The 11,576-nt window shown below is 45.6% G+C and overlaps 1 protein-coding gene across 2 annotated transcripts in view; it reads left to right on the forward strand.

Moving 5' to 3' along the window:
• The window catches only part of RAF1 (Raf-1 proto-oncogene, serine/threonine kinase), an 85,973-nt gene that overhangs the window by 73,356 nt on the left and 1,041 nt on the right, over nt 1–11,576 (forward strand). For both annotated transcript variants that reach the window (XM_017856112.1, XM_017856111.1), the window contains 6 exons: nt 4,160–4,244; nt 4,975–5,151; nt 8,590–8,636; nt 10,426–10,544; nt 10,980–11,111; nt 11,252–11,386. In XM_017856112.1, coding sequence (XP_017711601.1) covers nt 4,160–4,244; nt 4,975–5,151; nt 8,590–8,636; nt 10,426–10,544; nt 10,980–11,111; nt 11,252–11,386 — 695 coding nt within the window. The remainder of the gene's footprint in view (nt 1–4,159; nt 4,245–4,974; nt 5,152–8,589; nt 8,637–10,425; nt 10,545–10,979; nt 11,112–11,251; nt 11,387–11,576) is intronic.

An 11,576-nucleotide genomic window follows, 5' to 3' on the forward strand; every position in this document is an offset into this window, starting at 1 on the left:
AAAAAAAAAAAAAAAAAAAAAAAACCTTAAGGACTTTATATTTTTAGCGGGGACAGTAAACAAGAAAAGCAGAATATATAGTGTGCTGTAATTGCTAAAGAGAAAAATGGAGGAAAGGAGATATGCACTGGCAGTCCCAGTTCAAAGTTTTTAGTAGGTTGGTCAGGGAGGAATCTGCCAAGAAAGTGGCATTTGCATGGAGGGTGAGGGTGGTGCAGATATCTAGGGAAGCAGCAATAATATCAAGTGCAAAGTGGACCACTCACCTGGCCTGTTCAGAGAACTCGAGATCTTATGGCTTCATTTAGAGTGAGTGAGAGGTAGACTAATAGGAGTGAGGTCCAGTGGTAGGGTGTTTTAGGATCCTATAAAGACTGAGTATCATTTGGGTTAAATGGGATCCAGGGTCGTACAAGACTTTTAGGAGGCTTGGCCAGCCTTTGTGTGAAAATGAGTGTGATGAGAGAGCTCATGATCTGTCTGAAAGCCCATTCTATCTCCAGGTAGTTCCTACTAGTAGAAAATAGTTCTTAATTGGGTGCAGTGGCCCACATATAATTGGGTACAGTGGCCCACATATAATTGGGTGCAGTGGCCCACATATAATTGGGTGCAGTGGCCAAACAGTTTAGGAGGCTGAGGCGGGAGAATACTTGAGGTCAGGAGTTTGAGACCAGCCTGGGCAACATGAGACCCTCGTCTCTACAAAAAATTTTAAAAATTAGCTGGGTGTGGTGGTGCACACCTGTATTGTAGTCCCAGTTACTTGGGAGGCTGAGGTGGGAGGATCCCTTGAGCCCAGGAGTTTGAGGCTGCAGTGAGTCATGATGGTGCTGTTGCACTGCAGTCTCGGTGACAGAGCAAGAGCCAGGGTGGGGCAAGGGGAGGGCATGGAATAGTTCTTTATTAGAGTTGAAATCCATTTTCCTATAATGTTTGTTCATTGATCCTAGCAGATTGAATGAATCCCTTTCGTGGCAGTCCTTGGATTGTTTATATGTAAATGAGGGAAATGCTGCAGTATAGAACATTGCTTCTGGATTTCATAAGAAATTGCAAATAATCTGTTACCATAACTATGTTAACGAGAGCTGGCTGGCAGATGGATCCCTGCAAGTACCATGGGCTCTGTCTTTGGTTGACCCTGTTTAGTCTTCCCATCAGTGACTTAACCAGAGGTGTGATACGTATTTGCACAGTAGTGAGGATTTAGAAAAGCGAGAAGAGTTCAACTGGCTAAGATGACAGAAAAAAGAAAAGATCAACTTTTAACAGAGATAAGTCCTATTCGTTGTTCCAAAAAGTAGAACTGGAGGGGGAAGATGTGGCTTAATGATAATAGCTTGTGGAAACTGCTAAGGAAGTTCAGCCGACTACAAGGTCAGAGTAAGTCACTGCGTGAACTTTGGCTCTGAATTCTGAGGTTGTATTACTGATTAGGGCCAGAACAGGTGACACCAGAGGGTGGGTTCAGTGACAACTAGAGCATGCCCAGAGGAGAGCTATAAGAAGGAATGGACTGCAAAACAAGGCCCATGAAATAGGAAGGTCCTTAGAAGCAGTTCCCCCTGAGCAATCATCCAGCATCTCCCAAGCCACGTGACTGAACCCCTAGCCCTGTCCTATCCCATCCCATTAAAGACTCTGCCATTTTCTGGGTCCTGGAGCCTGGGTCATAGTGTTGGCCATTTTCCCAGCACTCCCACTCAGTTGACTGCCTCATTGGGTCAGTTTACCTTCACAGGGTTTCTTGTCGTCATCCCTTCTTTCTAAGTCCCCACAGTTACCCATTGTGCTTGCACCTTTCCTGGGCTATTGCACCAGATTCCTCTGTGGCCTCCCTCTTTCTGTCCTACAGGTGTCCAAATCCTACCCTAAAGTTTACTAAACACAGCTCAGGTTTCTCTCATCCCCCTCACCTCACCTTTATTTCTGATGTGCCCAGTCTGAAACATTGTCTCCTATTTACCAAAGTCCTTCCCTTGGTTTATATCCTATTTCTTTCAAAAAACCTTTCTATATCCTCTTGGAAAAGAGATTTACTTAGGCACCTGTAGTCCCAGCTACTTGGAAGGCTGAGGTCGGAAGATTGCTTGAGCCCAGGAGTTCGAGGCCAGCCTAGGCAACATAGTGAGGCCCCATCTCCAAAAAAGAAAAAAAAAAGATTTACTCCCCCATCTTGGGGAACCCCTTCTGTTCCAGCACTCCTGTCTTGGCTCCAACTGTACCAGAATGGACACTTAAGCAAAAGATTGTTGTCCTCCTACTCAGGGCTGGTTATACACGTGTCCCATATGGTATACCAGATCCATTTTTCTAGATAGAAGGTAGCTTTAAACATAGTGTGAATCTCTCTCATCCAGTCAACAGCACCTTCACCGGCAGCCCATGGCCCATGGTCCATGATAAACACATGTGCAGGTTAACTGGATGAGAGCCACTTTGGAGGCTGCTGTTAAAACACAGGGACTCATTGAAACTTTAGATGAGAAAACCAGAGATCACGGGGAGACAGTTTGGTACCTATTGTGAGAACCATCTCTCTACCAATTTTCTTCCCAGAAATGAAATGAGGAGGACTAGGTGGGGTGGCTCACGCTGGTAATCCCAGCACTCCGGGAGGCTGAGGCAGGCAGATCCTTTGAGGTCAGGAGTTTGAGACCAGCCTGGGCAACATGGTGAAAACCCGTCTCCCAAAAAATACAAAAATTAGCTGGGCATTGTGGAGTGTGCCTGTAATTCCAGCTACTCGGGAGGCTGAGGCAGGAGAATCACTTGTGGAGGTTGCAGTGAGCCGAGATTGTACCGCTGCATTCCAGCCTGGGTGACAGAGCGAGGCTCCATCTCAAAAAAAAAAAGAGGACGGCCCCAGCAGAGAGGCTCCAGAAACACTTTTGAAAGTGGCTTTTGGCCGGGCACAATGACTCATGCCTGTAATCCCAGCACTTTGGGAGGCTGAGGCAGGCGGATCACAAGGTCAGCATATTGAGACCATCCTGGCTAACACGGTGAAACCCTGTCTCTACTAAAAATACAAAAAAAAAAAAAAAAACCATTAGCCAGGCGTGGTGGCGGGTGCCTGTAGTCCCCAGCTACTTGGGAGGCTGAGGCAGGAGAATGGTGTGAACCCGGGAGGCAGACCTTGCAGTGAGCTGAGATTGCGCCACTGCACTCCAGCCTGGGCAACTGAGTGAGACTCTGTCTCAGGAAAAAAAAAAAAGAAAAGAAAGTGGCTTTTAAATTTATAGCACTCGAAAGTGGAACGGGATCCCTGGATGTGTCTAAAGTTATATCAAGAGGCTGGTTTTACAGTGCTTGACAGTCAGTTGTCAGTATAGTAGGTAGGATAACAACTGGAGTCAGACTGGGGTTTTGATCCTGGCTGCAGCACTCTTTGTTTTTTGACTGTATGACCTTGGGCAAGTGACTAAACTTCTCTGCTTGTTGTCTGAAGTGAAGATAAATTACGTCATAGGGCAGCTGTGAGGATTAAAAGAGATAAAAGTACACACAGTGCCAGAGTTCAGTATTATTAGGATTACTTTTTAACGGTATTGAAGGCAGAGAAGTTTAATTTCAATATATATCTCTGAATTTTTCCTAGTGACCATCTTAGGTCTCACTGAAATGTGGATTCAGAGTTCAGCCTCAGTAGTTGCTAAACGGTCTGCTTCCTTACACCAGCATCCAGCCCCAGTCATTCTGCATTTGCCAGGCCATTCATATCCATGCACTGATTTCATCCCCACAGGACAAGGTTTTGACCTGTCACACATGACGTCCCGTCTGGGGCTTGCCAGGATTGGTATGAATAGTTTAACCAAGACTATTGAAGGCCTAACTGTAAGGATAGCAGTTAACCTATGTAACTTTTTTGAGTCATTTGAATTATGTAGAAATTGGACCTGTAATCCCAGCACTTTGGGAGGCCAAGGTGGGAGGATTGCTTAAGCCTAGGAGGTCAAGGCCGCTGTGTGCCACTGCACTCTAGCCTAGACAACAGAGTGAGACCCTGTCTCAAAAAAAAATTTTGGAGATTTGTTGTATCTCTGTAGGTAGGTGATTCTTTGGATAAATGATTCACTGTGTCTTCTTCAAAACTAGGTTATTTGAAAGACTAAGATCAACTGATTGCACTGATTGCCAACTAATTTTGCAGGAGACGTTGCAGTAAAGATCCTAAAGGTTGTCAACCCAACCCCAGAGCAATTCCAGGCCTTCAGGAATGAGGTGGCTGTTCTGCGGTGAGTACAAAGCTAGCAGTCCAGTCCCTCTGGAGTGCTGGAGTGGGGAGTACAAGGACTGCAGAGTTAGTGGACTGTGCCGCGTGTTGGGATGGTCGGGCAGTTAGGACTCACTGTGGAGTTCCTGTGGTTGGATGCTCCTTCCTTGAGAGCAAGGGATATTTCCTGCAGTTTATGTGGCTGTCAGGCCTTTCGAAGAGCCCATTCTCAGGAGAATACCCTCCTCTGGGCACAGTAAACTCAGTAGCCCAAGTTCTATCTCTGGGTTTTGGTTTGAGGTGGGCAGAAATAGGCCCTATTTTTACCTTTATTTCCCAGAACCCTCTTTATAGCTGAGTTGCTTTATTTTAGACTTCAGAACAGTCAACCTTCAAATCTTTCAGTCACTATTTAGACTTGTAGGGATAAGTGATATAATGGAGATTTCTACAGAGGAGTCCTTGTGACCTCCACAGGGAGGGTCATGGAGTGTACATTGATGGAAGAGAATGTCGTCTCTGTAAGCAAGGCCAGCACTGAACTGATGGCCTAGTGAACTAATAATGGTGGGCTTCTCTTTTTGCTCAGAATGCCACCTGGGTTATCAGCCATGCCATGTGTTTGTTTTTCTAGCCCCCTCCAGGTTGGGACTGGGGGTGGTGTCAAGAGCACAGAACCCAGTGTCCACGGGAAAGCACAGTAGACCTCCCTGAGCACTTTCCTCCTCCCTCTCCTCTCTTCACCTCCCCAGCAAAACACGGCATGTGAACATTCTGCTTTTCATGGGGTACATGACAAAGGACAACCTGGCAATTGTGACCCAGTGGTGCGAGGGCAGCAGCCTCTACAAACACCTGCATGTCCAGGAGACCAAGTTTCAGATGTTCCAGCTAATTGACATTGCCCGACAGACGGCTCAGGGAATGGAGTGAGTAGATGGTCTGATGCCTCTCTGGGACCCAGGCATCAAATTTGTCCCTAAATTGGAACCAGGATCAGGAAAAGCCTTCTAGCCCATTAAGCGATTCTGTGATATCTTTGCGTAAGCCTCTGACCTTGGCTGGAGGGGCCAGTTATCAGGAATGAGTTGTTCAGGTTCCAACTGGGTAAGGTGGCTCACACCTGTAATCCCAGCACTTTGGGAGGCGAAGGCCAGTGGATCACTTGAGGCCAGTAGTTCGAGACCAGCCTTGCCAACATGGCAAAACCCTGTTTCTACTAAAAATACAAGAAATAACCAGGCATGGTGGCACATTCCTGTAATCCCAGCTAGTAAGGAGGCCGGGACAGGAGAATCGCTTGAACATGGAAGGCAGAGGTTGCGGTGAGCTAAGATCACACTACTGCACTCCAGCCTGGGCTGCAGAGCGAGACTGTGTCTCAAAGAAAAAAAAAGTTCAGATTCCCCTGTTGGGACTGAACTTCCCCCTTGGTGCTTCCCCCTTGGGGCTCAGATTCGGGCTCTGCTTGCTACCCTCACTTTATCAGAAACTTGAGAACATAGTGGGGGGCATGTACCTTCTGCTTGGATAGCTGTGGCAGTGCCCTCTGCTCAGCTGTCTGAGGCATGGCTATCCCACATGAGGGTTTAAACAGATGCCATTTTTGGGATAATTTTTTTTTTTTTTTTTTTTAATTAAAAACTTTTTCCTGGCTGGGCACAGTGGCTCACGCCTGTAATCCCAGCATTTTGGGAGGCTGAGGTGGGTGGATCACGAGGTCAGGAGTTCGAGACCAGCCTCGCCAATATGGTGAAATTCCATCTCTACTAAAAATAGTAGAACTTGTAATCCCAGCTACTCGAGAGGCTGAGGCAGAAGAATCGCTTCAACCTGGGAGGTGGAGGTTGCAGTGAGTGGAGATCACGCCATTGCACTCCAGCCTGGGCGACAGAGCCAGACTCCATCTCCAAAAAAAAAAAATTCTTTCCTTAGAGAGACAGGGTCTCACTCTATCCTAGAGTGTAGTGGCGCGATCATAGCTCACTCCATCCTCGAACTCCTGGGCTCCAGCAGTCCTCTTGGCTCAGTCTCATAGGTTGCTGGGATGGCAGGCACACGCTACCATGCCCAGCTAATTTTCGTGTATTTTGTAGAGTCGGAAGTCTCACTGTGTTGCCCAGACTGGTCTCAAACTGGCCTCAAGTGATCCTCCCACCTTTCCTGGCTAGCCCAGGGTAGTGCTTCTCAAACTTTTCCTCAGAAGTGCCCCTTATGGTAGAGGAGTAGGAACTCCTTGTACCCCCTAGACACCTGGGAGCTACTAAGCTATAGCTGTGCTTTCAAGTCCTACATAAATTCTCATATTGTCTTTAAAATTCATATGGAAGTTGCCTTCTGTATATTTTAAGAAATGGAATGACTTTTCAGAAAAATTGAGATATAATTCATATATCATAAAATCCCCCCTTTTAAAATCTGGTATTGTGTTGTGCAGCCATCACAACTATCTAATTTTAGAACATTTTCATTATCCAGGAAAGAAATATATGCCCATTGTATTAGTCTGTTTGGGTTGCTCTAAAGGAAGACTTAAGGGTGGGTAATTTATAAAGAAAAGAGGTTTATTTGGCTCATGGTTCTGCAGACTGTACAAAAAGCATGACATCAACATCTGTGTCTGGTGAGGCCCTCAGGAAGCTTTTACTCATGGCAGAAGGCAAGGGGAGCTACATGTGACATGGTGACAGAAAGGAACAAGAGAGAGAGCGTGGAGGGAGGTCCCAGACTCTTTAATAACCAGGTTTCATGTGAACTAATAGCATGTGAATTAATAGTGTGTGAACTTACTCGTTACTGCAGGGAGGGCACCCAGCCATTTGTGAGGAATCTGTCCCTATGACCCAAACACCTGCCACTTGGGTCCCACCTCCAACACTGGAGATCACATTTCAACTTGAGATTTGGAGTGGACAGATATCCAAATGATATACCCATTAGCAGTCACCCAATACCTCTCACCCACTTGCAGCTATTTTCTGTTTCTATGGATTTTGCCTACTTTATAGTTTAATATAAATGCAATCATGTAAGATATAATATGATGATGTTTTGGTCAATGACCACATATAGGAAGGTGGTCCCACAAGATTATAATACTGTATTTTTACTGTGCCTTTTCTATGTTTGGCTTTTTTTTTTTTTTTTTTTTTTTTTTTGAGATGGAGTCTCGCTCTGTCACCCAGGCTAGAGTGCAGGGGCGCCATCTCGGCTCACTGCAAGCTCTGCCTCCCGGATTCATGCCATTCTACTGCCTTAGCCTCCTGAGTAGCTGGGAGTACAGGCGCCTGCCACCATGCCGGGCCAATTTTTTGTATTTTTAGTAGAGACAGGGTTTCACCGTGTTAGCCAGGATGATCTCGTTCTCCTGACCTCGTGATCTGCCCGCCTCGGCCTCCCAAAGTGCTGGGATTACAGGCATGAGCCACTGCGCCTGGCCTATGTTTGGCTATGTTTAGAGACACAAATACCATGTTACAACCAGCTACAGTATTCAGTACACTGAGGGCCATAGAGGTTTGTAGCCTAAGTGCAACAGGCTATACCATTTAGCCAGGGTGTGTAGTAGGCTGTACCATCTTGGTTTGTGTAAGTACACTTTATGACGTTTGCATGGTAACAAGTTGGCTAACAACACATTTCTCAGAAGGTATCCCTGCCGTTAAGTGATGCTTGACTGTGTATAATACATAAGATATGGTATTGTATGCCTGGGCTCTTTGACCCAGTTTAATATTTTCAAGATTAATCCAGGTTGTAGCATGTGTCACTACTTCATTCCTTTCTGTGTCTGAGTAACATGTCATTGTATGGATATGCCACATTATTCATTCATCAGTTATGGACATTGGGTTATCAGAATGACTTTTGAGTAAAACTGATGCTTGAGGAAGTGTCAGCAATAGTCAGGCACAGGGGCCCATGCCTGTAATCCAAGCACTTTGGGAGGCTAACGCAGGAGGATCACTTGAGCCCAGGAGTTAAGACCAGCTTGGGCAACACTGCAAGACCCTGTATCTACCAAAAAAAAAAATGTGGTGTGGTGGCACATGCCTGTGGTCCCAGCTACTGGGAGGTGGGAGGATCATTTGAGCCCAGGAGGTTAAGGCTGCAGTGAGCTATGACTGCATCACTGCACTCCAGTCTCCAAAAAAAAAAAAAAAAAAAAGTGTAAGGATGTTTGTGCTGTGGTCTCACTTTCAGGTAAGCAGTGATGTGAACCAGGCTGAACAGCACAGGGTCTGTCCCTGTGTGTAACACTCCTTGGAGCCAGACCTTCAGTGGCTTTACTTCTTAGCTGTACTTTAAAACTGCTTTCTACCCATGCCCCTCAACCTTATTTTTAATAATTTCTTTTCCCTTCACAGCTATTTGCATGCAAAGAACATCATCCACAGAGACATGAAATCCAACAGTATCCTTTGGTTGTTGAGTTCATTTGACTGCTCAGTTCTAAATTTAGGGAAACAGAAGAGAGCCTTTTTATCACAAGTGCTGTCGGTGCCAGGGGATATCTTTTTAAGGAAAGAGGAAGAGGACAGGAAAACAGGAAAGTCAGAAAATTAGTAGGCTTGGCCTGCCTCTCAGCAGCTTATGCTTCACCTGGGCTGATGAGAGCGATGTTTAGGTTAGGTTCCTTTCTGAGTTTATCTCAGCAAAAGTGATTTGGAGAGATTTCCGTAAACTTGAAATAGGTACAATTTTATCACACTATTAGTAAATTTAACCTGAGGGGGATTGGGCTTTTGTCTTATGTTTATTTCTAGTTTGTGGCCAGTGTGTGTATGTGTATCTACTTGTTATGTGGATAGCAAGTAGCTACAAGCCAGATGTTGAAAGATTTCCAAAATCACTATTTAAAATGGTCTTTCTTGACGAGGCGTGATGGCTCACACCTGTAATCCCAGCACTTAGGGAGGCTGAGGCAGGTAGATCACTTGAGGCTAGGAGTTTGAGACCAGCCTGGCCAATGTGGCGAAACCCCGTCTCTTAAATTTAAAAATTAGCTGGGTGTGGTGACATGTGCTTGTAATCCCAGCTACTCAGGAGGCTGAGGCATGAGAATCGCTTGAACCTGGGAGGCAGAGATTGCAGTGAGTTGAGATCATGCCACTGCACTCTAGCCTTGGGGATGGAGCAAGACACTGTCTCAAAAAAATAAATAAAATGATCTTTCTCAAAGGTACATAAGTGGGTTCCTCAGAAGTCACTGTTACAAGAGGAGAGGGGGTTGTTTTTATAGAAGAGTAAATGAAGAAAGATATTTTAATGCTGTAAGGCATGAAATTTAACAAATTTGAATCTGCCACCCTCCACTAGCCTTTCCTTGTGAAAGAAAGATGGCATTACAACCCACACTTTTCTTCTTGAGCAGTGAGAGGCATGATAGTTGTGTTGGATTATGGGACATGGCCTGTTTTAGGTACATGTCTGAGGTGTGGAATACCTTTCAATGGTGGGGTTTTTAGCAGCCAAACATTATACCATGAAAGCAGACACCACAGATTTAAGGAGGTGTGAATTCCTGGGCACCAACAGATCACAAGTCACTTTGTATGTGTTTTGTTTTTTATTTTTTTTCTCTTTTTAAATTTTTTTCCCTCACAAGTTAGACTTAAACTGTATGACTTCTTTACCCAGAAGCGAGCTGACTTCAGTTCTCATTTTGAAGTCACCAAGTGGTACCAATTCTAGTGAGGAATTTCTTATGACAACATTGAACACTCAGTAAGGGATTTGCTATTTTGTTAACCACTCAAGTTTCAGATGGTGATTTGAGGGCGGAATACAGGCAGAAATGACTGTAAGCTGTCAGCAGGCCATGCTTGGCCCTCTCGGGAGCACTGGAGTGTGGCCTCTGCACATTGTGTTAGGGTTTCAAGCACCTGTATTATGTGGAAAGGTCACAAGGCCAGGGACCCAGCACCTAGATGTGCAAATGGGAATCGGCAGCAGGGAAGAAACGCTGGCTTGCTTTTGGCTTGGGCCAAATAATCTGGCACATTGACCAATCCCTGCCTGTCTTCTGCAAGAAGGGGCATTTCAAAAGCACTTTAAAGAACTTCAGAAACCTTAGGAAATTCAGTGCAGAGGCTGTGACAGAGGGAAGGTGGAGAGATTACCATGTTATAAAGAACTTTGGGATGTTTTTCAAAATTAACTTGACCATTCTTTTGAAACCAGAGTCCTTAACAAGCATTGAGATATATTTCTCCATGAAGGCCTAACAGTGAAAATTGGAGATTTTGGTTTGGCAACAGTAAAGTCACGCTGGAGTGGTTCTCAGCAGGTTGAACAACCTACTGGCTCTGTCCTGTGGATGGTGAGAATCTGGGCTCCCACCAGCAGTCTCTGGTACAGGGCAAAGGGAATGCCCTGGGGATTTATGTGCAAACTTTTAAAGTGTTTCTGTACATTTCCCCGAAATCCACATGACCCCTAGTGACAGCCAGCCTCAGCCTCAGGGCAATTGTAGATTTTCTTGAGGAAGCTGTTGATCAGAACCACTGTGAAGCTTAGTGTGGAGAGGAGTTAATAAGCTGGGTGATAGAAGTGCTAGGTCTTGGTCCTTTAAAGACAAGGATTCCTGAGCTCTTTTACCCAGTGCCTGAGTTGTAGTCCTTTGGGGGAAAAACTATGTGGGGATTGAAGAATGGACTCATTCATAACTAATGAAAGGGACAGCCTGGACCCTAGATGTCTGTGAGGTCTGTCATATGGTGATAAATGCACTTTTGTCATATGGTGATACATGTAGGCCCCAGAGGTGATCCGAATGCAGGATAACAACCCATTCAGTTTCCAGTCGGATGTCTACTCCTATGGCATCGTATTATATGAGCTGATGACGGGGGAACTTCCTTACTCTCACATCAACAACCGAGATCAGGTGAGTCTGTGCTGGTGCTAAAGGTCCTAACGCGTGGGAGCCCTTGGGCCTCTCCCAGCCTGGGCAGCTAGAGGGTTAGGACTTGATATTTGCTGTAGTTCATTTACCCCCCATTCGCTCAGCTGTTTTCTTTCCCTTAGATCATCTTCATGGTGGGCCGAGGGTATGCCTCCCCAGATCTTAGTAAGCTATATAAGAACTGCCCCAAAGCAATGAAGAGGCTGGTAGCTGACTGTGTGAAGAAAGTAAAGGAAGAGAGGCCTCTTTTTCCCCAGGTAAGGCTCAGGGCTGCTAGAATGGTGATTAAAGCATGGATTGGTTCTTAAAGATGGCAATGTAAGGTGGGAGTATTTTGTTTTGTTTTATAGGGAGGGGACCCAGGTCCTCTACAGGATGGTTGGGGGCAGGGTACAGCCTGTGTCTTTGAGACACAGCTAATGAGAGCATGCTGGGGCTTTGTTTCAG

This window comes from Rhinopithecus bieti, unplaced genomic scaffold, assembly GCF_001698545.2.
Source record: "Rhinopithecus bieti isolate Rb0 unplaced genomic scaffold, ASM169854v2 scaffold_44365, whole genome shotgun sequence".
Lineage (NCBI taxonomy): Eukaryota > Metazoa > Chordata > Mammalia > Primates > Cercopithecidae > Rhinopithecus > Rhinopithecus bieti.